This window comes from Bos indicus, chromosome 19 (assembly GCF_029378745.1).
Source record: "Bos indicus isolate NIAB-ARS_2022 breed Sahiwal x Tharparkar chromosome 19, NIAB-ARS_B.indTharparkar_mat_pri_1.0, whole genome shotgun sequence".
NCBI classification, from domain to species: domain Eukaryota; kingdom Metazoa; phylum Chordata; class Mammalia; order Artiodactyla; family Bovidae; genus Bos; species Bos indicus.
The window spans coordinates 44,403,961-44,430,541 of NC_091778.1; the positions used below are offsets into that span (position 1 = coordinate 44,403,961).

At 45.9% G+C, this 26,581-nt stretch overlaps 2 protein-coding genes across 9 annotated transcripts in view; both read left to right on the plus strand.

Moving 5' to 3' along the window:
- The window catches only part of NBR1 (NBR1 autophagy cargo receptor), a 29,027-nt gene extending 10,626 nt beyond the window's left edge, over nt 1-18,401 (plus strand). For 2 of the 5 annotated variants that reach the window (XM_019981061.2, XM_019981060.2), the window contains exons 6-22: nt 2,529-2,723; nt 3,034-3,111; nt 3,603-3,817; nt 4,295-4,462; nt 4,888-5,097; nt 5,884-6,043; nt 6,137-6,427; nt 7,463-7,609; nt 8,091-8,166; nt 8,690-8,800; nt 9,055-9,219; nt 9,436-9,513; nt 10,659-11,076; nt 11,521-11,615; nt 12,246-12,303; nt 13,018-13,132; nt 16,597-18,401. In XM_019981061.2, the coding sequence (XP_019836620.2) occupies nt 2,529-2,723; nt 3,034-3,111; nt 3,603-3,817; nt 4,295-4,462; nt 4,888-5,097; nt 5,884-6,043; nt 6,137-6,427; nt 7,463-7,609; nt 8,091-8,166; nt 8,690-8,800; nt 9,055-9,219; nt 9,436-9,513; nt 10,659-11,076; nt 11,521-11,615; nt 12,246-12,303; nt 13,018-13,132; nt 16,597-16,770 (2,754 nt within the window). In that variant the 3' untranslated portion in view covers nt 16,771-18,401. The remainder of the gene's footprint in view (nt 1-2,528; nt 2,724-3,033; nt 3,112-3,602; nt 3,818-4,294; nt 4,463-4,887; nt 5,098-5,883; nt 6,044-6,136; nt 6,428-7,462; nt 7,610-8,090; nt 8,167-8,689; nt 8,801-9,054; nt 9,220-9,435; nt 9,514-10,658; nt 11,077-11,520; nt 11,616-12,245; nt 12,304-13,017; nt 13,133-16,596) is intronic. The other 3 variants (XM_019981062.2, XM_070773554.1, XM_070773555.1) reach the window with 3 other exon arrangements.
- Nucleotides 18,402-18,554: 153 nt separating this feature from the next.
- On the plus strand, nt 18,555-25,503 carry TMEM106A (transmembrane protein 106A). Of its 4 annotated transcripts, XM_019982312.2 has the most exons (9): nt 18,555-18,685; nt 18,984-19,066; nt 19,860-20,086; nt 20,620-20,683; nt 21,844-21,997; nt 22,561-22,701; nt 22,810-22,853; nt 23,527-23,580; nt 24,079-25,503. In XM_019982312.2, the coding sequence occupies exons 3-9, from the start codon at nt 19,879-19,881 to the stop codon at nt 24,197-24,199; spliced, it is 786 nt and encodes a 261-aa protein (XP_019837871.1). In that variant the 5' UTR covers nt 18,555-18,685; nt 18,984-19,066; nt 19,860-19,878; the 3' UTR covers nt 24,200-25,503. The 4 variants fall into 4 exon arrangements, with proteins under 4 accessions (XP_019837871.1, XP_019837872.1, XP_070629659.1 ...); XM_019982313.2 differs by having other exon boundaries at nt 18,984-20,086; XM_070773558.1 differs by lacking the exon at nt 22,810-22,853.
- The last annotated feature ends 1,078 nt before the right edge of the window (nt 25,504-26,581 follow it).

The following is a 26,581-nucleotide window of genomic DNA, read 5'->3' on the forward strand; positions in this document are numbered from 1 at the left end:
AGGGTTAGGAGGGATAGTACATACCCGAACTCAATAGCCAACAGATATCTTAATCCTTTCCACCAGAAAGTACTGGTGGAAATTCCCAAGTGGCCCAGTGGTTAGGACTCTGAGCTTTCACCGTGGAGGGCACAGGTTATCTTGTTAGGGAACTAAGACCTATAAGCTGCATGGTGCAGCCAAAAAAAAAAAAAAAAGATACTGGCCTTTTTAGTAAAGCCTTAGAGCTTCTTCTCTCCTATTTCCTCCTAATTCTTGTTCTTTAATAGCACAGTTATCTTGTACTTGTTTACATTCTTCCTGTGCTTTAAAATTATTTTTTAAATTATTATTTTTTGGTTGCACTGGGGTTTTGTTGCTGCGTGGGGGCTGTCTCTGTTTCCAGGGGGCTACTCTTGGTTGCACAGGCTTCTCATTGCAGTGGCTTCTCTTGTTGCAGTGCACAGGCTCTAGGCATGGGCATGGTAGTTGTGGCACACAGGCTTAGTTGCCCCATGGCATTGTGGGATCTTCCCGGACCAGGAATTGAACCTGTGCCCTGTGCATTGGCAGGTGGATTCTTATCCATTGTACCAGGGAAGTCCCTCTTCCTGTGTTTTTTGGTATGATGTTTTCTTTTAATTAATATTTTTCTTTGAAATAGCAGGAGGGTTTACTCTTACGCTACATTGTTCTTCTGGCTGAGACTGCGCAAAGCTCAGAGTTCTTCAGACAAAGCCTGACCAGTACTACATTGTTCTAGCAAATGTTGATCTACTCATTCTTCTGACAAAGGATGGTCAACTTCTAGTTCTGACAAGGACTGGTAACTTTTCTAGGTTGCTTCCTGAATCTTTCCTCTTTAGCTAATTAGAGATATTTCAAATGATCAGGATATAAATCTGTAAATTGAGATTCCTTTGAGGTTTAAGCCTTCATCTTCTGCCATAGCAATTTCTTACTATGTTGCTGACTTTTTAGTTTTCTTCAAAATGTAAAGCTTTCCCTTGCTAGGAAAGGAGCTTTCCTTGTGAACTTTCCCCACAGAGGTCTATAGATGATTGGTGGTTAGGTCACCACGTTTTCTGTTTCAGGTTCTTATTTCTGAATCCGACCGGTAAAACTCATTTGCCGTATGTCCCAAAACTCCTTGTTCGCCACCTTGCTGCTGACCTCACCCTGGCCACATATTTAAAGTTTTATTAGAACACAGTCATGCCCGTTCATCGTGTTTTGTCTCTGGCTACCTTTGTGCCACAATGGCGGAGTTGAGTAGTTGTAGCAGAAATTGAATGGCCTACAAGCCTAAAATATTTATTATATGGCCCTTTAAGAAAGTTTGTTGAACAACAAGAACCTCCTGTATAGCACGGAGAACTATATTCAATGTCTTATAGTAACCTATTATGGACAAGAAACTTGAAAAAGTGTGTGTGTATATGTATTGCAATCACTTTGCTCTACACCTGACCTGAGTCATTGTAAATCCACTATACTTCAGTTAAAGAAAAAAAAGAAATTTTGCTGATCCCTGACCTAAGATAAGAGCTTTCAGATGTTTTGGCCACAGAGTGCTGTTTCTAAGTGGAATCTTAAGAAGTCTAATGTGTGAAAATAGATACAAGAACAGTTCTTGTCACTGGGTAACAAGTAGGAGGAGCTAGAACCCCACAGACTTGACCGTTAATCTCTCCTTGGATGCTGGAGTACCTTCTTGAAACCTCAAATGCTCCTTGAAGTAGAGTTTTTTAAAAATAGAGTGTTTGAGAAGATTCTCTTCAAAAAGAGGTGACCACTTAAGCATGCTTCCCAAAATACTTTCTTAGTGGAAAGGTAAAGACTTAACTATGGGACGTAAGTTTAACCTTTCTGAGTCTTAAAATTGACTTGTGTAAAGTTGAGACTAGAATCCGTAAATGGAGTCCTACATTATAAACCAGTTAACAGATGGTAACTGGACAAAGGTGGTGATCATTTCACAGTGTATACCAATGTCAAATCGTTATGTTGTCCACCTGAAACTAATGTTATGTCAGTTACACTTAAATTTTTAAAAATTAAACAACACAATTAATGAAACCCAGTTAATGAAAACATCTCAACTAATGAAGAGCTACACTAAAAACTTCGTTTTTAACAAAACCATTCCTAGTTAACATTCTTGGCAAAGAAACAGCAGGCTGAGCGTTAGCATATTTGTCATTTGACCTAACTTAAAAAAGCATGAATCCTTGGGGGTTTATCACACTACTCCTTCTACTTCTGTGTATGTTTGAAAATTTTCACAATTAAAAAGTTTGAAAAAACACTCTCCCCCCACCAAAAAAGAAAGAAACCATTTTGAGGAATAGGTGTAGTCTGGGAAATCAGCAGACAGTTTACCTCTAAGATAAAAGAATATTAAAAAAAATTACAGATATACAGAGAAGCATAAATCGTGATATTTTCCAGCAAATGTTCCCATACCTTTTCTGTTTTTGTGGCTTTGAATTTTTATTTAGGAAAAGAATCACATAATATTGTTTTTATTTCATAACTTATGCTCTCAGATGGCAGTTAAGCAGGGAAACCAGCTGCAGATGCAAGTCCATGAAGGGTGTCGTGTTGGCGAAGAAGCCCCACCTCCCACTGGAACAGAAAAACGACTAGTTGCTAGGACAGGAAAGAAGCCACTTGCACATTATTCTTCACTGGTGAGAGTCTTGGGGTCAGACATGAAGACCCCAGAGGATCCTGCAACGCAGGTACGAAGGGAACGACCTATGTCCATGATTTTTCTGACCTGTGTTTCATTGTCTCTGGTCTAAGATTTGAGCTGTTCTTCAGAGGTTTGGGAGTTAATTGTGACCGTCTCTCTGACTTTTTGAACTGGTAACAGTGGTTACTTCTGGAGAGGACCATGAATAGGGTGACATTTTTCTTATACTTTTTCATGCTCATTTTTAAAACTATACGTTAATATTATTTGACAAAAGAAACCTCAAAATAATACATTATAGGACAATTACTTTAAACAGAAGAAAAAAAGTATCTTGGATTTGTGTTTATTTGCAGCAGCTTCCACCTGCTCCACATAATCCAGACCAGCCTCAAGACAAGCCCCCTGACTGGTTCACAAGCTACCTAGAGACAGTGAGTGTTCTTTCCAGCTTGGGTTTAGCAGCAGTGTTGGCACAGATGGATTGTTGACGAGATAGAAAGATAGTTCCAGAGGGCTGCTGCCTCTGGTGTAGGTGAATGAAGAATGGTAGCTGATAATTTCCAAACTACAGCAGTTCTAGTCAAGAAAGTTCCTGGCTTTTGCAGTGATGTACTAGAAAAGGGGTGAGTTTAAGGATGTAAGGGAAAGAGACAAATTTCTGTCCTTGAGAAGGAAGTGTTAAAAATTTATTCATCAAAGGGCTTCTTGATATTTGCTTTGAAGCCACTTTAGCTGTGGAAGGATTAGACTTTTTTTTTGCTATGTTTCTGTCCATTCATTCTGTATCTATTATCTGATTATTGTGTTCTTATACCAGAGATGGTGAGGTTTCAGGTTTGTTTTATATTTTCGTGCCTTTTTCCAGTCTTGGAACTGAGAGAATTCCGCCCCCTCCCTTCCCCCTGCTTTTTCTGTATTCTAGTTCAGAGAGCAAGTGGTTAAAGAAACGGTTGAAAAGCTTGAACAGAAATTACATGAGAAGCTTGTCCTCCAGCATCCATCCTTAGGTTCGTGTCCCTCAGAAGTTTCAATGCCTGTTTCAGAGGAAACACTGTTTTTGCCAGAAAACCAGTTCAGCTGGCATATTGCTTGTAGCAGCTGCCAAAGGAGTATCGTGGGTGTGCGCTACCAGTGCAGGTAAAGCAATAGCTTGGGAATGAACACCCCTTAGAGCGGGAGGTTCTAATGTTCTGGGGGATAAAGGGTGTACTTACTCTGAGCATCAGACACAGCAGCTCTATATTGAAAACAAGCTACTCTTCACCCACAAGAGAAAATAACTATTTGAAGAGTGAATAATTAGATTGCTGTGTTCAGGTATACGTTTGAATTGAGAGAGCCAGACAGAATTAAGTTCCCCAAAACGAAATTGGATCCCCAAGGGTTGTCTCCCTATTCCAAGTGCTTTCATATCTTTCCTCCCATTGATTGTCCTTTGAAGTAGGTATAGATGAAGTGTCACCATCTTCACTGATTCATGAGGATTGAGACATGGCATGAGTGGGTGGCATGCTCAGGCTCCCACCTCAGTGGTGATAGAGCAAATATATGGAAGTCTGGGTCCTTATCTTCTGACCTCAGGTCCTTCCCACTGTGCCATTCCTTTCCTCACAGCCTCTGCCCATCCTACAATATCTGCGAAGATTGTGAATCAGGGCCGTATGCCCATGACTCCAATCATGTCCTGCTGAAGTTGCGGAGACCTGTTGTGGGTTCTTCTGAACCGTTTTCTCACTCGAGGTTCTCTACTCCTCGTCTTCCTGCTGCTCTGGAACAGGCCAGGTAAAACCATATATATATGGGGTGTTTGTTCTCTGGTTGGCTTCTTGGTTTTGGTGACAGGGTGGGATCACAAAACTAAACAGTCTCCTGGACTTCCCTTGCAGTCCATCCATTGGTTAGGACTCTGCACATCCATTGCAGGGAACACAGGTTTGATCCCTGGTTGAGGAACTGAGCTCCCACGAGCCATGTGGCACAGCCATAAAAAGACCAAAGAATCTCCTTAGTTCCAGCTCCTTTCCAGTTGATGTGCGGTGACAGGGATAATTATCCAGAGCTAATGAGATGGAAACCAGAACTGCAGAAAGAAATTAAGAAACTAAACTAGAAGCAGACACTGATGAAGACCACAGGTGGCTCTGAATAGCTTCAAGGTTTATTTGTGAGATTTGTATTTTAAGACTTTTTTTTTTTTAATCTCACAGGCTCCAGAAGCAAGTTGATAAGAACTTTCTTAAAGCAGAAAAGCAAAGGTTGCGAGCTGAGAAGAAACAGCGTAAAGCAGAGGTCAAGGAACTTAAAAAGCAGCTTAAACTCCACAGGAAGATTCATCTATGGAATTCGCTTCATGGGCTGCAGAACCCCAAATCTCCTTTGGGTCGACCCGAGAGCCTGCTGCAGTCAAACACCCCGATGTAAGCCCAGGGCCAGGGCAGGAGCCAGAGCTTTAGGTCCAGCCATCTAAAACTGGAACTTAAGCCAACTTCTGTTTTATTTATTATTGCTAACTCCTAACTCTCAAACCCTTAAAACTTCCCATTTTCTGATCTTTGTGTTCTTAAAGGGTGGTTTGCTAGTTATCTTTGACACTTCCTTTGTTGGCTTCTTCAGAAAAACAGAAACCAGTAAGGTTCAGAAACTGGTGTAATCTCTTTTTACTGCAAACAGTCTGGATTTGAAGCAAAAGGAACAAATGTTTTAAGAGCCCAACTCTCTAGTTGTGGTATTTATGGACCCTTTCAGTTATCCTCACCATAGCTTTTTAACTTAGGAGTTAGGTCCCCTTGTTTTGTTCTTTCAGCTGTGCCATAGGGGAGGTAGGATCTTAGTCCACTGACCAGTGATCAGACCCGTACTCCCTACAGTGGAAGCATGGAGTCCTAACCACTAGACTGCCAGGGAATTCCTTGGGTCAGCTTGTTTTCTTAAAAAATGTTAATAGTTTGTTCTTGTTGTTGTTGGAGGGTTTTTTGCACCACATGAAGCTATCGGGTTCTTAGTTCCCAGACCAGGGATCGAACCGAGGCCCTCAGCAGTGAAAGCAACGAATTCTAACCACTGGACCGTAAGGGAATTCCCATTATAAAGCAGATGCACTAGTATGCCCTCCAGGGTCATGGTCTGCATATTGAACCACATATTGGATATTCAGAATACATCACACCCAACACAAGTAGTTAAATATCTAAATTTCTGTTCAGGCTCCCTCTGCAACCCTGTGCCCCAGTTATGCCAACACTCAGTGCAGCGTTTGTGGATGAGAATTTGCCTGATGGGACTCATCTCCAGCCAGGAACCAAGTTTATCAAACACTGGAGGATGAAAAATACAGGAAATGTCAAGTGGAGCACAGACACAAAGGTAGTTTTCCCCACAAAGTGTGAATGTGAAGTGGTTGAAATGGCAGAGTGTTTAACTGACAGACTTTCTTTCTCCTGTTACTATTCTTTTCAGCTCAAGTTCATGTGGGGAAACCTGACTTTGGCTTCTACCGAAAAGAAGGATGTTTTGGTTCCCTGCCTAAAGGCTGGCCATGTGGGAGTCGTGTCTGTGGAGTTCATTGCCCCAACCTTGGAGGGGACATACACTTCCCATTGGCGTCTTTCTCACAAAGGCCAGCAGTTCGGGCCTCGGGTCTGGTGCAGCATCATAGTGGATCCTTTCCCCTCCACAGAGAGCCCAGATAACAGTGAAAAGAGCATGATCAGCTCAAGCAGAGGTGATGAACTCCCCTGCCAGCAAGAGGTGAGCATTGGAAGGGCCTGTTCACAGCTGGTGGATCCTTCAGAAACCTGGGAAGGCCAGCTTCTTCCCTCCGCCCAAACACATCAGTGTGCTTATATTGGGCCTAGTCTTCTGGGACTTGGTGTGTCCTTCGAATCTGCGTGCAGGTGTCCCTCAGTGCTTAACCCTGGTTGTTACTTGGTGCACAGTTTTCTGATTTTTTTTTTTTTTTTTTGCTGCACTGGCTCGTCGATGCTGCACAGGCTTTCACTAGTGCAGTGAGTGGGGGCTACTCTTTATTGCGGTGCACTCACTGCAATGAGTTCTTTTGTTGTGGAACATGGGCTTCAGGAGTTTTGGGCACCAGTTTAGTGCTCCACGGCACGTGGGTTCTTCCAAGACCAGGGATCATACCTGTGTCCCCTTTGTTGGCAGGTGGATTCTTAACCAGTGGACCACCAGGGAACCACATGTTGTTTTAAGGCAACTTCCCTATTTACTGCTTAAATTTAAGTTACCCAGTGATGATATTCTGGTTTTGACTATTGTTATTATGGTTAATCTAAGTTACTATCATTAGGGGAAGCTAGATAAAGGGGGTAATTAGTAAACTCTCTGTACTCTTTCGGAGAAGGCAATGGCACCCTACTCCAGTACTTTTGCCTAGACAGTCCCATGGACAGAGGAGCCTGGTAGGCTGCAGTCCATGGGGTCGCTAGAGTCGGACACGACTGAGCGACTTCACTTTGACTTTTCACTTTCCTGCACTGGAGAAGGAAATGGCAACCCACTCCAGTGTTCTTGCCTGGAGAATCCCAGGGATGGGGAAGCCTGGTGGGCTGCCGTCTATGGGGTCGCACAGAGTCGGACACGACTGAAGCGACTTAGCAGCAGCAGCAGCTGTACTCTTTTTGCAGCTTTTTCACAGAAAAGTGTGAAATTAAAGCAAAAAGTTTTACTGTGTACAGTGCATTTGATTTTAGGGAGGCAGCCGTCAACTTGCTTTTTGAGTTCTGTTGAAGGCCAAAAATGTGTCCCAATGGTTTCTCTCCATAGGAAGCTTTTCTGGCTAAAGAAGAAATTCTGCCTGGTGAAACAACTGAGCAGACAGAAGGGCCAGGAACCCGCATCCCACAGAAGGCAAAGAATGCTCCCAGCAAGAGGGAGCTCTACATCCCATCTGTGGATCTTCTGACTGCCCAGGTGGAAGATTGAGCATTTTGAGGGGAAGGGACAGAAAGTCCTGGGGAACAAGTTCTTAACTTGTTGAAGGGAAGGGGGTAGAGCCGTCGATGGTTCCCAGGAAGTTAGAGATAGACCACTCTAATCTAGTGAGATGCATCAAATGGCAAGATCATCCCAGTGGAAACAAGTTTCTAAATTAAATGTTTCCTCTTTGAATTGGGAACTTATCTTGTGGTTCCCACAACTTCCCCTTCGCTGCCTCTTCTTTCTGGCTAACTGGTTCTCCTTCACCCCCACTGCATCTGCTTTCTCTCCCAGTGGCTATTTGAATGTTTGGTTCCCATTAACTCTTCTTGTTCTCACTTGACTGAGATGAGGCATGAATTTGAACACGAGTTGAATCTAGGATGATGTGGAGCTCAGTGGCCTTTAACACAAAGCATGGCTCTAGCATGTGTTGCAAGTAGCCTAACATGCCCTCCCCCCCTTTTTTTTTCAGGATCTGCTGTCCTTTGAGCTACTGGATATAAATATTGTCCAAGAGTTGGAGAGAGTGCCCCACAACACTCCTGTGGGTAAGACTGTCACTTGGTCCACCTTGTTTATTAACAGGCCCAATAGTATTGCCCCCCTGACTCTGGTAGTTACTGTGTCATTCTGAGGTATTAGTAGGCAAGGATTTCTCCCACAATGTGATATTAAAACTGCACCCATGGGCCCATTTTCCTTCATTTCCCTGTTGTCTGTCAGAGGCAACAATACAAGTTTGTACAGAGTTTCCCCACCGTAAAGGGACCCTCTTCTCCATTTCTCCTAGGTGTTTGTGTCCCTTTGTTACTTTACATTCATGGTTCTGTGTCTTGGTCATGGTCTTCCAAAGCCAAACAACTGTTTATGATCCTTCCTGTGTTGATTGACCTGAGATACTTGTGTACTTGATGGTCTGGAAAAATTCTTTACAACAGGCCTTGGAGCATACCTGGGTTTATTTTAGTTCTGCAAGTGGCAGGAAACCTAGAAGCTGCTGCTTCTGGACACTGAGTATTGATGATGCAATGCTTTTTCTTGGTTGATGGTTCTCCTATCTTCATTCTCCAGATATGACTCCCTGCATGTCTCCTCTGCCACATGACAGTCCTTTAATAGAGAAGCCAGGCTTGGGGCAGATACAGGAAGAAAGTGAAGGGGCGGGATTTAAAGCACTTCCTGGTAAGGGGTTAAATATTTATAAAGCATTTGCATCCTCCCCTTCCATACCACGCCCTGTTGTTATCCATACCTTCTACTAACCTTACCTTGGTGTGTGAACGGGTTTTCCATAGGATCTGATATTTTGAAGTCTCACCTTCACATAGCACAGACAGCAGTTATTCCTTGGCATCGTATCAGCATGGGGACGTGACTGGAGAAAGCTCTGCAACACTTTAAACACCAAGTGCAGACAAAAGTTCTGTCCTTTCCAGATTCCACAGTGTCAGTAAAGAAAAAGGCTGAGAACGTTTCTTCCATGGAGGAACCAGAAGATGATTTGAGTGGGACCCAGTTCGTGTGTGAGACTGTCATCCGATCCCTTACGTTGGATGCCGCCCCGGATCACAAACCACCTTGGAGACAGAAGTCCCCGCAGAGTGAGTGTCCCTGAAATTCCCAGACCTCACCCCACCCCCACATCGGGGTGATGCCTAACTTGTGATTGCCAGACCTGAGCAGGTAGAAATGCTCTTCTTTAATGAGAGTGGAGACAGGGGATCTTTGTTAGAGGTTGGATCATGGTTGGTTTTTTAGACTCTACATGTGCATCAGGAGCAAGGCAGCTCCTATAATTCATTTCTGCACTTTCCCAGGGGCTGAATTACAGCTGTACGCCACAGAGGAACAGCAGCCAACTGTGCTGCCTGGGTTCTGCAGTAAGGAGTCTTCGTGTAAGTGGATGGAGCCCCTCAGCAGAGAACCCTCCCCTACGCTCCCACTCCCATCTCCAGTAGCTGAGTTGTCTCATTTCTCCAAGGGCAACAGTCAGGAAATAGTGGGCAGAAGCAGGAGCACCAAGCTTAAGTTTCTCAGGGTTAAATTCTGCTGTAATAAATTTCTCTGTGGCAGAATTTCTAGAGGTCAGATAGGCAGAAGCAATTTCATGTATTTCAGATACTATCCAAACACTCAAATTTTAAAACTATGTATTTAAAAAATCTATATGTATTTCCACACACACATTTGAGTACAAATGGATAACAAAAAAAGTCTAAACAAAGTCTAGAAGGACTTACACCAAAATGTTCACAGTAGTTGTCTCAATAAGATTATTGGTAGTTTGTTGTTATTTTTTTTCTTAACTCATCCATGTTTTGCCAGTTTTCTGTCATGACTACTCATTACTTTGCAAAGAGGAGGAGGAAAGGAGTCAAAAGTACATAGTCCCTGCAGTACTTAGCACCAGATGTTTTCTCTTCTCATAGCCCTGTTAGCTAGTTTAGCAATTTCGATTTGAAACCATGCCAATATGATAGGGGCTTCTCTGATAGCTCAGTTGGTAAAGAATCCGCCTGCAATGCAGGGGACCCCTGGTTAGATCCTGGGTCGGGAAGATCCACTGGAGAAGGGATAGACTACCAACTCCAATATACTTGGTCTTCCCTTGTGGCTCAGCTGGTAAAGAATCCACCTGCAATGTGGGAGACCTGGGTTCAATCCCTGGGTTGGGAAGATCCCCTGGAATAAGGGAAAGGCCACCCACTCCAGTATTCTGGCCTGGAGAATGCCATGAATTGTATAGTCCTTGGGGTCACTCTGACAGTTATGTTAGCTGTCACCTGAAGGGGAAAAGGAAAAGGGCCTCCTTGTTTTAAGGTTCATAGTGTTCTCAGAAGCTTTATTGTTTCTGCTGACCTTGTTTTTATGAACTTTGGTTCTTCGCAGCTTCAGACTTTGAATATGGCCCTCTGGCTTGTCCCTCTCCTCTGGCTTTCATAATTATAGCTCATGACCCACAAGGCTTGGTATGGGGCAGGGTAAGCATGAGGGACTGTTCTTAGCTTGTACCTTAAAATTGGATGCTTTCACCCTTTAGTGAAATTTGCCTCACCTGAAGAGGGACCACTTGCAGACGAGAGGGAGGAGATTGTCCAAATTGCTGAAGAAGAGGCTATTGTGGAGGAAGAGGATGAGCTCAAAGATGAAGTTCGGAGTCAGTCCTCTGCTTCTTCAGAGGACTATATCATCATCCTGCCTGAGTGCTTTGACACCAGCCGCCCCCTGGGGGACTCCATGTACAGCTCTGCGCTCTCACAGCCAGGCCTGGAGCGAGGGGCTGAAGGAGAGCCTGGGATTGAGGCTGGGCAGGAACCAGTTGAGGCTGGGGAGAGACCCCTTGGAGGGGACAACCAGCCACAGGGGCACAACATCAATGACATCCTTATGACCTCACAGACTCTGGACACAGTGCCCCTAACCCCAGAGGTGGTGGGGCTTCCACCACAGCTGCCCAGGTACCATCTGTACCCCACTCTGCTGGGCTGTCCTTCAGAGGTGGAATAAAGAGAGAGGACTCAACCTGATCTCAAAACCTGTTTCTCTGTCAGCGGGGGCAATGGCGATTTCCCATAGTAAAGTCTGATGAATAAAAGTTGTACTTCCCAGTATTTGTGGATCCTGGATTTAAAGAAATACTTGCTTTAGTTAACCTTAATTAGCTGAGTAATTAGCAGGGGAGTGACCAGATTGCAGCCAGTCTTTCTAGCTTGACTGTGACTGAAGAGGAAAACAGAAGAGTGAGCTCTTCCCACCTGATCCCTAGATGCAGACATGTGCTCTGGATCAGCAGTGTGAAACCTCTGTAGAGAAGCTAGCTCTGCTGTGCGCTGTTTGCTGTTTCTCCACTGTTACCAGAGGTGCCTTCTCAACTTACTTTCAATATTATGTCTTTCTGAAAGGAGTCCTCCCAGTGCACAGCATCATGGTTCCCCAGGAGTGGATTTACCAGTTACCGCACCAGAAGTTTCTTCAGTCCCTGGTCAGATCAGAGAAGGTAATGACCTGCCTGAGCTTTCTCTCTGTGCTTTTTTTCATGGAAACCAGGTATAAGTAGGCACTCTGTGGTTCTTGGCAGTTTTGCGAAACTTGCCCTTTGACTTTTTCTGTGCTCCTCCCACCTACTCTTTTTGTTCTATCTTCTAGCTTAATATTTATTAGATGAGACCCCATAGAAGCTGGCATTGTGCTGTAGTGGAAAGAACACAGGTTTTGGAACCAGCCCAGTCTAGGTTCAGTCCCAGCTCTGCCTTTCCTCACTGTGTAACCTTGCAGTGGTTCAGCAGGTTGATAATACCTGAAGGTCTGTTTCCTCATCTACAAAATAGAATAGCACCTTGGAGTTGTGAGTAGACCCTCAAAGTGGCGTCCCTCTCTTCCTCAAAAAACAAAACCTGGACTTCGGGCGGCCCAATGATTTAAGACTCTGCATCCAATGCAGGGGGCACAGGTTGAATCTCTGATCAAGGAACTAAGAGCCCACATGGCATGTGGTGCGGCCAAAAAATTAAAGGCTTGAAATGTTGTGATCAGATTGTTACCTGCCTCAGAAATAGCCCTGCTGGGAGTTAGGAAATCCAAGGCATTTCTAGATGCTGCATCTAACCAACAGCTCTCTTGCTTTTAGAGCTCAGAGGCCCCTCAGGACTTGTAAACAGCAGACCGAAGAGCTATGACCACTCAAGGTAACTGGACCTTGCCTGTGTAGCCTCTTCTTCGAAGCAGGTGGATGTCCTAGCCTCTCAGAGCACGTGCCTCCTCCTCAGAGTGACGGAGGAAAGCCATCATCCCTTCTTGTTCTTATTTCTCTGGAAGCTCGTGAGCAACCCTGAACAGAGGGCTAACGTTGATGTTTAAGAGTGTTGCCAGTCCAGACGGAAGAAGCGCCCTAAGGTTCAATTCCTGCTTAGTAACAGAGGAGGGCAGGAAGGTCCAGCCCATTGTGCGTCTCGTAACTTGTTCTTAGACACACCTGCCTCTCTGCTCCTAGTCGTCTCAAGGCGGTGTCAAGTTGGGCCCCTCCCCGTATACAGTGTTCAGAAAATCACATTTCCTTTGGGAGATGTTTCCTCTGACATGGTAACTGAGCAGACACACTGCCAGTACCTCACTGCGCCCTTGACCACATTAATTTTCCACTGGGGCTGAAAGCTGGCATGCTAACCAGAGTGACATGTTTTCTGCAGTGCCCATATCTTGTAACAGTAAGAACTGAGCCCTACGTCAGACCTAGATTTGTAACTATAAAACTGATAGGAAAACAGTCACACACTCATTTTACATTTGATTTTCTTTCCTCCAGGAAATCTCATTTCCTTTCCAGAATGAGAACCCAGATTATCTTGTAGGAAGATAATAATTAGTGTTTCTTAGGGACATAACTTGGCTTTCCTCCTCAGGCACCACCACCACCATCACGGGAACAGCATTGCTGGAGGACTGGTAAAGGGGGCTTTGTCTGTTGCTGCCTCTGCATACAAGGCCTTGTTTGCTGGACCACCAGTCACCGCACAGGTCAGTGTATGTTTTATTTTCCTGAACCAAATCCAAGTCACTAGTGAAAACAGTGGCATCTGCCTGGGCTGGAGAGAGTCGCACATCATCATAGAAAGCATGAGCTTCAAGTTTAGTCTTCTTTTAATTGGAGGATAATTGCTTTACAATGTGTGTTGGATTCTGCCGTGTAGCAGCCAAGAATCAGCCATAAGTACATGTATGTCCCCTCTCTCTTGGACCTCCCTCCCATTCCCCCATCCCATCCTATGCTTCTAGGTTGTCACCAGGTTGAACTCCCTGTGCTGTACAGCAGCTTCCCACTAGCTATGTATGTTTCTTAATATGATGACATACATGTTTCAGTGCTGCTCTCAATTTGTCTCACCCTCTCCTTCCATAAGTCTGTTCTCTGTGTCTGCGTCTCTGTTCCTGCCCTACACATAGGTTCATCAGTACCATCTTTCTAGAGTCCACATATATGTGTTAATATACAATATTTGTTTTCCTCTTTCTGACTTCACTCTGGATAACGGGCTCTAGGTTCATCCATCTCTCTAAAACTGCCTCAGATTCGTTCCTTTTTATGGCTCAGTAATTCCATTGGATATATGTATCACAAAACTTAGTCTTTGATTAAAACACAAAGACTTGGCCACTTTCCTCTTATATGACTTTGGCTAAGTTTAGAGAGGAAAGAAAAAAGACCTAATGTTTGTTGCAGACCTAGTATGTGTGTGGAGCTCTCCCAGGTGCTAGTGCTACAAGAGGAATCAGACACTAGTTCCTGCCCAAAGTGGTGGGAAACAAGTGAAGTAAACAGACGTTTGTCTATGAAACTTTTGAAAATTGCAAAGCACTATAGAATTTAAGGAATCTTTCATCTAATTAAAAAAAAACACACATTTATTGTGCAGTGTAAGATACTATGCCAGTTTTCTCAGACCGGTGGAACACCGTAATCTGATAATTGGCCCCACAGTGCAGCACAGGAAGGCTTCCTGGTAGATGATGCCTGAAGTCATCCTAAAAGTGTTTGCTAGGAATCAGAGTCAGAAAGGGTAGACAGACAGTAGCTCTGGAAATGTGAGCCTGGAAGGTAAATTTGTTCTGAGAAGAGAAAGAAAAGAAAAGACCAGTGATGTAGGTGGGATGCTGTGTTAAGTGATTTGGATTTTATTTTAGAACCTGTGGGCAGCCTCTGAAGGATTTTAGGGAAGTAATTAACATGATCAGATTTGTTCTTTGTAAGATCACTCCACTCCATAGTGTGGAGGCTGAGGGAGCCTTAAGAAATCCAGCTGAGAATACACGTGTAAGAAGAAAAGAAAGGTAGAAGAGAAATAGAAATGGCAGAACTTGGAGGCCATAAGGGTAAAAAGTTTCTGGTTTAGGTAGTCAGTGAAACATTCATTAAGAGAGGATATATAAGAAGGGTATATTTGGGCAGGAGGAAAAGAAAATCAAGTCGGTTTGGGACTGGTGTTGAATTTGAGACCCAGGTCAGTTTATCCAGAGTATAGTTGGATTTATACATTTGAATTACAGAGAAAAGAAGTTTGGCCTGGAAATGAAGTCATTTATGTACAAGATATAACAGGAGCCACAGATTAGATAAAATTTTCCAGGAAGAATGGATAAAGGAAGGAGCAGCCTCTAAGGATCATGGAAAGAAAGAGTGCTCTGCAAAGAAGACTGAGAACTAGGAGGAGAATGAGGAAGGGAAGGGAGTTCTACGCTGGAGCTTAGGGAAGGGAGTTTTAATGAGGAGGGCATGGCCAGCAGTGTCAGGTGCTGCAGAGGAGTGTGAAGGAGCAGAGAGGACTTTAAGAGTACAACTGTGCCTCACTTTCAGATAGCTGGACTATACAAAGGGAAAAGGAGAGTGAAAGCTGGGACATGTAATGTGGAGGGAGACATTTTTAAAGGTGAGCCAGTAGCAAAGGAAGTTAACAATCAAAATGAGAGAGGTTAATTAGTAGAAAAATGTTTCCGAGGTGACCAGAGGTAATGAGATACAAAGTAAGGTTCATTCAGGATTAACCTGGAAAGGAGGATGGATAACTTACTCTGAAATAGAAGGGAACAGTAGAAGAGAGAAATACCAGAGACAGTGCTCAACATATTGACATGCTTTCTTTTCCTAATCCATTCAGTTCAGTTGCTCAGTTGTGTCCGATGCTTTGTGACCCCATGAACTGCAGCACGCCAGGCCTCCCTGTCCATCAGTAACTCCCAGAGTTTACTCAAACTCATGTCCATTGAGTCAGTGATGCCATCCAACCATCTCATCCTCTGTCGTCCCCTTCTCCTCCTGCCCTCAGTCTTTCCCAGCATCAGGGTCTTTTCAAATGAGTCAATTCTCTGCATCAGGTGGCCAGAGTATTAGAGTATCAGCTTCAACATCAGTCTTTCCAACGAACACTCAGGACTAACCTTCTTTAGGATGGACTGGTTGGATCTCCTTGCAGTCCAAGGAACTCTAAAGAGTCTTTTCCAACACCACAGTTCAAAAGCATCAATTCTTCAGCACTCAGCTTTCTTTATGGTCCAACTCTCACATCCATACATGACTACTGGAAAAACCATAGCCTTGACTAGACGGACCTTTGTTGACAAAGTAATGTCTCTGCTTTTTAATATGCTGTCTAGGTTGGTCATAACTTTCCTTCCAAGGAGTAAGCGTCTTTTAAGTTCATGGCTGCAGTCACCATCTGCAGTGATTTTGGAGCCCAGAGAAATAAAGTCAGCCACAGTTTCCACTGTTTCCCCATCTATTTGCCATAAAGTGATGGGACTGGATGCTATGATCTTAGTTTTCTGAATGTTGAGCTTTAATCCACTCAAACACCTGCAAAATACTAGCTAACCTGTGTCTCTCTCTTTTCTTTTTTTTTGATAAGAAAATTGGTACTCAACACAGCTGTTAAGTAAATAAGAGGGTGTTCAAGTATTCGGAGGATTTAGGAAGGTTATGAGCTTGGTCCAAAGAGGAAAGTAAAAATAAAAGATTAAGTAAATTAGCAATAAAGAATTGCTATTCTTTATTTAAAAAAAAAAAAAGCCAAGAAGGTTGCCCAGGATATCATTTCCTGAGCAGTTTCTGGTCCAGCTCCTTTGCGTATTTGATTAAATTTCCCAGACTTTTTTCTAGTAACAGCTCTTCTTCTCCTTGGCCCATCATCATGATCACCTTTATCTTCACAGGTTTTCCATAGTGTGTTTGCATCTCTTCCTTCATCTAGTTCTAAAGACAGTTCATTTGTTACCTGGTTTGGGATACAAACATGCCTCATCCAAAATAGAGTTTTCCCAGTCCTTCTTATCCCCTCAAAAGACCCATTGGTATTGGGTGGACAGGAGTGCCATAGTCTTGCACCTAATTACCTAGTGTTTTGAATAAATCTGGAAAGATTAGAATTACTCAACAAAATAATACAGATTTTTACTGAAACTGTTTTTCTGCTTTTCTTGACTCTACACAGCCAATAGTTTCTGAAGATCAGACAGCAGCCCTGATGGCCCATCTCTTTGAAATGGGATTCTGTGACAGGCAGTTGAACCTAAGGCTGCTGAAGAAACACAATTACAACATCCTGCAGGTGGTGACAGAACTCCTTCAGGTCAACAACAACGACTGGTACAGCCACCGCTACTGAGGAGTGGCCTCGTATTAAATAACTTTGCCTGCTGCTCAGAGATGATCTTTATTCTGTTGGGGCATGGGGTAGAGAGCCTTGCTTATTTTTTAATCTGATGAATCTATAATAGAGCCCATCATTGAACTATCCAGACAGTACCTGCCATTGCAGTATTTTTTGGAGCAAATCAAAAACCAGAACTTAAATTTTCACAGTAGACATTAGGTGAATTGTAGGAAGAGCATTTTTCAGTTGATTTGGATAAAGCTCCTTTCTCTGTTTTAGTGCACTGAAGAGTATAACTTAAACTTCCTATAGAACCATTTTTCTTTCTGCTTGTACTGAAGTTGAGTATTTTTCTTTGCTTAACGTGGATGTTTTTATGGGGATATCTGTTGTCAGTTTTTAAAAGGAATTAACCTTGGAAGTTGTTTTCCAGAATTATTCTCATAATTTCTCTAACCTATCCCAAGCTTAAATAGCTATGTGGTATTAAAATGACACCTAGAACGTGATAGGAATTTTGTTACTCTTCCCGTTTCAAGTAGAAAGTCATTTCTCTGCAAGTCTCGGAAATCAGCACTGTTGTTTTCTAAAGACCCCACTGATGCGTTGAAGTATATCCACCTTCCACGTCTCTGCACTTCTGAGTAAGGAGCGGGGAGTGTGCTAATTAACCCACCAGCACCTGTTGAACAGTGTCTGTTGTAGCAATTTTGCATACATTTGTATTTTATTTAAGGGAAAAAATTTAGGTAGTGTGAAATATTTTGCTAATCCTATAAAGAAGGAAAGAAAACTCTTCTATTAAAGGAAAAAGTAAATTTAACAGTTACCTTTTTTCTTTATGTCAGGGGGTAGGTCTTATTTACAGTAGAGTGGGCAAGGGCTGTATAGAAACATGAGAAAACTGAACTTTATTATGTGAATCTCAGTAAAATTCAGGTGCAGGCAGATGAGTGGGTGTGAGGCTTTGAAATGGGATTCAGGAAGTCCTGAATGTCTCTTGAATGTTTGAAATCTGTTCAAGAGAACTTAGAACAAGAAAAAGAGGCTGTTTTACAAAACTTGGATGGGGAGCAAACTCACAGAAAAATGTTTTGGTTTAATTTAACCCCAGGGTGAGTGGGGAAAGAGCTTGCTTACAAAGGTCCAAAGTCCTCACTCTGGTTATAGAAAGGAGTCTTGGGTACAGCTGGTAAAGAGATAACAAAAAACACTAAAGATTTTAGTCATAAAAACTGCTTGCAGAAAAAGAAGAAATCTGACCCCCCTCCCCCCCCCCGCCCCCCCCCCCGCCCCAGCCCGAAGGGGGAAGGATAATAGTATTATATAACCTGGTTGGTATTACAATGAATGATGATGTAATCATTAGCCATAATGATGTTTATTTACAGTATAACTCTTGAATGCTATTAAATAGGCCAGGATTCAGACTGCAAGCCAACCAGGCTGTTCGTTATTTAAAACGTTTTTATGGAGCCTTCTGGGTAGAGGCTGAGCGGCCGGTTGTGTGTAATTAATTGGGGTTGATTTGGGACGGGATCTGTCTTGACCATCTGAGTCGTATTGTAAGGGTCCAGTCGTCTGTCCCATTGTACTTGTACGTAACCGCTTAAAGAATGGTGAAATAAACTTTGAAACTCTTACCTGCCCTGGCTGGTACCTTCGTCCAGGACCTCGCGTGGTCCTTGAAGAGCTGAGAAACGTTCTGGCCGCTGTGTTCAGAGAGGCGGGCCCTGGGAGGGAGGGGGCGGGCCCTGGCAGGGAGGGGGCGGGCCCTGGCAGGGAGGGGGCGGGCCCTGGCAGGGAGGGTTCGGAGGAGCTGGGGCGGAGCCTCCCAAGGCTTTGAATCAAAGGTTGGGGCGAGACCCCGGCTCCCGCAGTTTCGGTTCTACTTTGCAGGCGTTTCTGTCGCCGCGGTCGCCCGAGGGTAAGGCGCTTTGAGAAATTCATTTACTTTTTCTCTGGGAGACAAGGGCCCAGGCCCCTCCTGTGCCTCCTCCTCCTAGCCCAACACGCAGGTACCGAGCTCTGCTAACGGTCTCTCGGGGTGTCTGATGGGACTTAAAATCCTCTTTCGATGAAATCCCAGCCTCTCAGTCCACGCCCAGCTTCAGAGTAGGGCGTAAAGCAGCTGGGGCTATAGGTAGGCCGCAATCGCGGCTCCCCACCTGCCCCAACGGGGCATTCGCTTCCCCAAGGACTCTGGAACCACCCTTCCCTTACAGGCTCTCGTCCCCAAATTACGTACTCCAAAAATCTTTCGTCCTCTGGCAGCTGAGAGGAGCCCGGGATCTCAGACCTAAGCCAGGTGAGGCTCATTTTATTTTAGCCCCGAAGGTCAGAGTTCAGCTCAGGATGCCCATTCATTTGACTCCACTCTTTAGGGGAGAATCTAGATTTTTAGCCTCAGTTCTTCCTCTTAAAGGACTTACCCAGACGTTGCTCCTCCCCCAGACATTCTTTCCCATCCCAACTCAGAAAGCAACATAGAAGAGGTTTATGCTCCCTTCCACGACCTTTTTAGGGGGTTTTTAAGCCACATCTGTGGCCAGTCTAGCTTCCTTTTTCTTTCTTGTTCCAAAGAATCCATACCTCCCTATTACACCAGTACCTGCCCAGGTTCAGGAATGGAAGCTTTCCTTCTACACCCAGGCTGGGAGACCTCAGGCATTTCTGCCCCTGGGGTACTGGAGAGACATCTTCAGAATCCCTTGTCTCAAAGGATGAAGGGATTCTCCTGGCTGCTGCCCCCAAGCCAGCCCTATCTAACTTCCTTCCTTGGTAATCAGTGACAGCTCAGCAACTTTTCCAGAACAAAATAAGTGCTCCGCTTTCACTTATGAAAGTCCCTTAAAGTGAAATAACCTCTGCTTTGCTTTTCCCTCTCAGGAATTGAGCTGTCCTACTATAAAGAGAGGAGTTGAAATGCAGAGATTCCTGATCTGAGAGCCACCGTGTTAACTGCTTGAATTTCCATACCTTCACTTTCTTAGGCTTGAGGTTGCTGAAATTGTGGTGGGGCCCCTTGCCAGTCTCAAAGACTTAAAACCACAGTGACACCCAGCATCCACGCTAACTGAATTTTGTTCTTTTTTCATCAGTGAAAAATACCCCTGAACAATGGGTGAGACATTCTCCCAGCTGGCCTCTCAGAAGGATGAGAACAAATTGATCCTGCCCCCCAACCCAGCCTTTGGCAGCAAGGCTGCCAGCTACTCCAGCATGGGCAACAGCAGGCCTTTCTTTTCCTGTGTGCCTTGTGAAAGGGCTGCTGGTGCTGGCTTTGTAACTTGTCCCACCTGCCAGGGCAGTGGGGAGATTCCTCGAGGTGAGTAGCTGCAGGCTCTGGAAGTAGCCTGGGATCCAGGAAAGGCTCTTAACAGCCAGCTGGCCAGCGCCAGGCCCCTTTGAGTCTCCCTGGATGGTGTTAGGTAGTCCAGCTCCTAGTCCCCCAGTTTCAGGCTGGCCCAGGGAGATTCTAACCCTCCCTGGGCTCTCTGCAGAGACCTTCCTCCTGCCCTGGTTGTACCACCCAACCCCAGGGAATTTCCAGCCTCTCTGCTTCCTTAGCAACCCTGCCGTAGGATTCAGGAAGTTACCATGACCTCTCCTAAGAAACTGGGCTTTTCTGACTTATGGTGACTTGCAGAAATTCTTCACCCATGTCAATGAAAATCTCACCTCCATTCGAGAGATGGCAAATCTGAGCTGCCAACAGCCAGTGTCCCCAGTCCTGCCCTGGGTCAGAGATAGCATGCTTCTGAGACTGCTCTGTGGGATGGAGGGGTGCTTCTCGCAGGCTGGTACAGGAAACTTGGCATGAACACTTCGTGGCCCTCCTTACCCTCTTTCTCTCTACAGAGCTAGAGAAGCAGCTGGTGGCCCTTATCCCCTATGGGGACCAAAGGCTGAAGCCCAGGCACACGTAAGCCCCTCTTCCTACCCGAGTTCTGCAGGCATTGCCCATGGGGGCAATTCCTCTTGGTCATCCCAATGTGCCCTCCTCTACTAAATTTTCTCCATTGGTTCTCCTCCAAAAGCCTGAGCCTCACTGGGCTCAGACATATTAGTACCCTGTTTCCACAGATTTTCCTAGTTAAAGAATCTCAGGGCGCAGCAGACCACCTGAGGTCAGTTGGTATCCAAAGGATCACTGCTTCCAAGAAGCATGGCTCCCTTTTGAAGACAGAGAGGACCTCTTGACTCTGCAAGTCCTTCCAGGATGGAGGAGGTTGCCATTGGTTTGGGGAAGTGATTTTTCCTAAGAACTTCCTTTGCTATGGCAGTTCAGAGCTGCTTGTTCTCTTCCCCATAGAGATGGAAAGCCAGCTCCTCCCTGACCTGGGACCCTTCAGAACCTCAGAGGCAGCCCTGAGTTTCACTGTGGGGGCCTGTGACTCTTTGTCATCTGGGTCGTTTGACATGAATCCCTTCAGCTCTTCCTCCCAGGGTCCTCAGCTTCCATCTGGGAGCCACCACCCAGCCCTCCCCGACCACTGCATCAGAGTCCAAATCTGGCAGTGCCCCTTAGAAGGTGCTACCAAGGTGCAGTCTCTTTAATGGGTATTACAATTTTGAATTAGATGGACAGATGATGTCTGGTTCTGAATATGAGTATTAAAATTCAGAACTCTCAAAATTCATGTAGACTTCTTCCAGTGATTATAGCTGGCATTGGTTTAGCCTTTGACTATGCACCAGGACCAGGAATTGGTGGCTTTTCCTGAATTAGCCTATAACAGATTGTATGAGGTAGGTTAGGTACAATGAATTACCTCCATTTTATAGACAAGGAAACTGAGGCTTAGGGCAGTTAAATGGGTTGTTCAGAGTTACTGGGCCAGTGGGTACAGAGAGCTGGGGCTGGACACCAAGTTGCTGGCTTCTCAGTCCTGTGCTTCTCCCCACTCTGGGCCACCCCTGACTCTAGGCTGGTCCTCCACACCTGAGGAGCTAAGTGTCCAGTTGTGGGGGGAACTCAGAGGAGAGCCTTGTGTACAGAGAAGAGTATCTGAACACGCCTGGCCAGGTTGCTTCTGTGTCCAGACTTCTCCACTTCCCTACCCGGGTCCTGCTTTCCCACAGGAAACTCTCCGTGTTCCTGGCAGTGTCCATCTGCCTGGTGACCTCCTCCCTCATCATCTTTTTCCTGTTTCCCCGGACAATCGCCGTGCAGCCTGTGGGCCTCAACTCCTCCACGGTGGCCACTGATGAGGCCAATGTCTACCTCAACATAACGGTGGGTGGGTGCCTGTGCCCCTGGACTCCGACCCCACCTTCCAGGCACCACTCCTCTGAAGCCGTTGTCCCATGTTCTGACCCTGGACATGGGTAGCCAGGGATCTTATGGTACTCAGAGGATGTCAGAAGCCTGGGGAGAAGCCCCTAAGAGATTGTGTAGGATTGGAACCGTGAGAGGTTAGAATTGAGGCCAGAGCAGTATTAGGGAGTGGTATGCCTGAGACTTTCCAGGTGGGCAGGGGAACAGAAAGAGCCTTGCGGGGTGAGACTGGATTTTGAGACAGCTTAATGTCCCAGTATTCTTGCCTGGAGAACTCCATGGACAGAGGAGCCTGGTCCGTGGGTCACAAAGAGTTGGAAAAGACTGAGCGATTAATACTTTCACTTTTACGGTCTTAGTTAACGGTGACCCCTCCAAGGGGTCTGGCACTGGTGCCCCAGCAGCTGAAGCTCTCACTGGGGTGGGGCTCAATCAGGCTGGGGTTTTTTTTTAAACTGTTTGACTTCTTCTTGCCAAGGATGGTTACTCTCACCCCTCCCTTTCCCTGTCTTCCTCCCCAGAGTATCTTGAATATCTCCAATAACAATTACTGCCCTATCACTGTGACCCAGCTGACCATCGAGGTTCTGCACCTGTCCCTCGTGGTGGGACAGGTCTCTCACAGCCTCCTTCTCCATATCGGCCCTTTGGCCAGTGAACAGGTGACTCCCTCTCGCTGGCCAGCCCCACACCCCACAAGTGTGTGGACACAGGTGGGAGGAAGGGGGCAGCTGCAGTTGGGGCTAACCCTATGACCATTTGGTTGACAGATGTTTTATGCAGTGACCAATAGGATAAATGATGAAAACACATAGTAAGTAGCCCTTGATCTCTTCTCCCTCACCTCCTTCCTGGTTGGAAACCCAGTTTGAACCCCCACCAGATTTCTTGATTGCTTAGCAACCCTGCATTCAGCCTGCACACTTATGGCCAAGACTGCAGTGTGCAAGTGTTCAGGGCCCCTGTTTGGAGCAGGATTGGAATGAAAACCAGGCTAGAATTGGGTTAATCCTTACAATATATGGGACTTCCCTTGTGGCTCACTTGGTAAAGAATCTGCCTGTAATGCAGGAGACCTGGGTTCAATCCCTGGGTTGGGAAGATCCCCTGGAGAATAGAAAGGCTACCCACTCCAGTATTCTGGCCTGGAGAATTCCATGGACTGTACAAGTCCATGGGGTCGCAGAGTTGGACACAACTGAGCGACTTTCACTTTCACTTTTACAATAATTGACTTTGGGCTCTTCAGCCTGACTCGCTGCCTTCTACTAAGGGAACGACCAGCACATGCCTGGGCCAAGCCAGTGGGGGTTGGGGGAGTGAAGTGCTCACCTTAGGCAGAGGGAGCTGGAAGGGGTGGGAGTGGCCTGGGTCCTTGCCCTCCCCACGAAAGGAGGCCAGGGGCCTGGGACTGCAGGTCTCCTCTGAACTGACAGGCTGCTCAGTGTGAAATGTGGTCCCATGTTCTTCCTCTCTGTCTTTCTCAGCAAAATCTGTACCTGGCTGGAAATCAAAGTCCACCACGTGCTTTTGTACATCCAGTAAGTAGGATTTGAAGCCCTGGTATCCCCTCTCCCACTTCTTTTTTTTTTTTTAATAGTTATTTATTTTGGCTTTGTTGGGTCTTAGGTTAAGCATGCGGGATATTTAGTTGTGGCATGTGGACTCTAGTTCCCTGACCAGGGATTGAACTTGCCTCCCCTGAATGGGAAGCTCAGAATCACAGCCCCTGGACCACCAGGGAAGTACCCCCTCCCCCACCTCCTGCCTCCAGCTCCCCCTAGTGGGAAGGAAGTCATCCAAGTTGACTCCATGTATCTGTTGGCTCTTGATAGTGGCAGATCCAGCCCTTCCTCTAGGGTCCACTTTGCTTCTGAGCTGTTGATGTGACACCCACAAAGCTGCCCGGGACCCGGATGGGGCAGCTGTCCCAGGAGCCATGACAGAGCAGGAAGCCAGCCCTCCCCAGAGAACAGAGCAAGGCCAAGGCTTTCCTCTTCCTCCCAGACACAGCATCAAAGCCTGCTTTTCCTCCCCAGGGGCACCCTGACCTATTCCTACCTGAGCCGTTCCGAGCAGCTGGTCTTCCAGAGCTATGAATATGTGGACTGCAGGGGAAACACGTCTGTGCCCCACTTGCTGGTCTCTCACCCGCCGTGACCTGTCCGCTGCTCTCAAGCTCCAGTCGCCTGCCGGCCCAATCTATACTTCCCACAACTCCGTGGTGCCCAGTCGGACCATAGTGACTTTGCCAAAGGAAAAACCCTGCTTTATCATACCCTCCCCACACCATGCACCCCCAGCAGAGGAAGCTTCCTGTGGAAGTTAACTTCATATACACTCATACATCCCTACACACTGTCTCTCTCTCACACATACACCCATACACACAGTGTCTCTCTCTCTCTCTCTGTCACACACACAAATACACACACACACCCTCTCTGATTTCTACAGGATCAGAAGCCTGATTCTTCTAGAGGCCAGCACCAGAGGCCTCTGGTTGTGTCTTGAGCAAAGTCTGACCCAGCGTTTCCTCAGCTGCCTCAGAGGCATGGAGCAGCACCCACCTTCCTATGCTGAGCACCTTGGTTGCCTGATTCCTCCAGGGAAGACCTTCTTCCTGCCTGAATGCAGAGAAAGAGTTCATTTTATCTGGTTTGACTCCATGGATCCTTTTCCAGTTCTCCACCCAGTGATGAGAATGACTTAGGGATCAGCCCATGCTGTCCCCAGGGCCTTTTGCTTTGGTCACGTGACAGATCGTTGGTGATGGCCTGCTTCTCTCCTGGTAACTTGTTGCCCACCCTTTGGCCAAGGCCCTTTGGCTCTGCCTCCTTCCTGGTTATAGATGGTCTGGGTCCCCAGGAACACAGAGCTGTTCTGCAGCTAAAGCTTCTCTTCTCCATAAAACACTTTTATTAATATTATTCTCGGCACAGCAGGAACAAAGGGAGAGGAGGGAAGGGAGGTACCTGGCACCTTCTGGGCCTGCACAGGAAAAACAGAGACAAAGCCAGAGTCATTTTAAAAGGTATTTATTGAAGGAGGTCACAACCCTGAGCCCATGTGAGTGAACACAGACAGGTCAGATGGTGCCACAGTCGCCTTTACTATGGTTTCTATCACTCAGACAGGCAGAGAGATGAGTTTGGACAGTGGGGAAAGTTGAAGTAGGAAGGATGGAGAAAGGGAAGTGGGGACAGAACCTGATGACTAGCTGACCAGGGGACAAGAGGAAGGAAGGAGTTCATGCCGTTTGCACACTTTCATGCCTGAATAACTGGGGTAAAAGTGGTGCTGGCAACAGCATGAAAGTCCATGTAGTCCAGGCTGGAGCTTGTGCTGTGTAGAGTTTGGAAAATGTAAAGGATTTATATTGTATTCACTAAACTGTACTTAACAGTGTTTAAAAAAGAAAAATAAAGGTCTCCTATAATTGGGAAAGGAGCTGCTGGTGGACACTCCCCGTCTCACAGCCTATTTCTTAATGTCCAGGTGGGCATCGAGGTCTCTTCCCCAGTCCCTGAGCCCCTTGGGAACATGCCCTCCTTCTCTGTCTTCTCTCCCTTTCTCTCATTACGTATCTCTGAAGTCCCATCCAACTTTAATATTCTTGTTCTGTGTCCCCCACCTCCCCATACTTCCCCCAAGTGCTCCTCTCAAGAAACACTGCACTGAGAGGTTCCTTTGTGCATTCTGAGTCACTGCAGTCATGTTTCACTCTGCAACGCTATGGACTGTAGACTTCCAGGCTCCTCTGTCCACGGGATTCTCCAGGCAAAAATACCAGAATGTGTTAATCTCCCACCCAAAGGCCATCCTAGAATGAAAGGACCCAGGCACCGTCCCCCCTTACCAGTAAAGAGTAGAACAGGAGATGTGGCTGGGGACCCCCACCTGTCAGTTTCAGGAAGTGGGGAGGGGGATACCTGGGGGCTTTAGAGCCTCTTACCTGTCTCTGCTACGTGGAAAGGCTGAGACCCAGGGAGGAAGAAGCCTATGGATTTGGGGGAGGAGGGGGGCCAGTCCGATAAGCGATCAATGCAAAGAAATAGAGGAAAACAACAGAATGGGAAAGACTAGAGATTTCTTCAAGAAAATTAGAGATACCAAGATGGGCTCAATAAAGGACAGAAATGGCATGGACCTAACAGAAGCAGAAGGTATTAAGAGCTGTCAAGAATACACAGAAGAACTGTACAAAAAAGATCTTCACGACCAAGATAATCACGATGGTGTGATCACTCACACTCATCTAGAGCCAGACATCCTGGAATGTGAAGTGAAATGGGCCTTAGGAAGCATCACTATGAACAAAGCTAGTGGAGTGATGGAATTCCAGTTGAGCTATTCCAAATCCTGAAAGATGATGCTGTGAAGGTGCTTCACTCAATATGCCAGCAAATTTGGAATACTCAGCAGTGGCCGCAGGACTGGAAAAGGTCAGTTTTCATTCCAATCCCAAAGAAAGGCAATGCCAAAGAATGCTCAAACTACTGCACAATTGCACTTATCTCACACGCTAGGTGCATTGGAGAA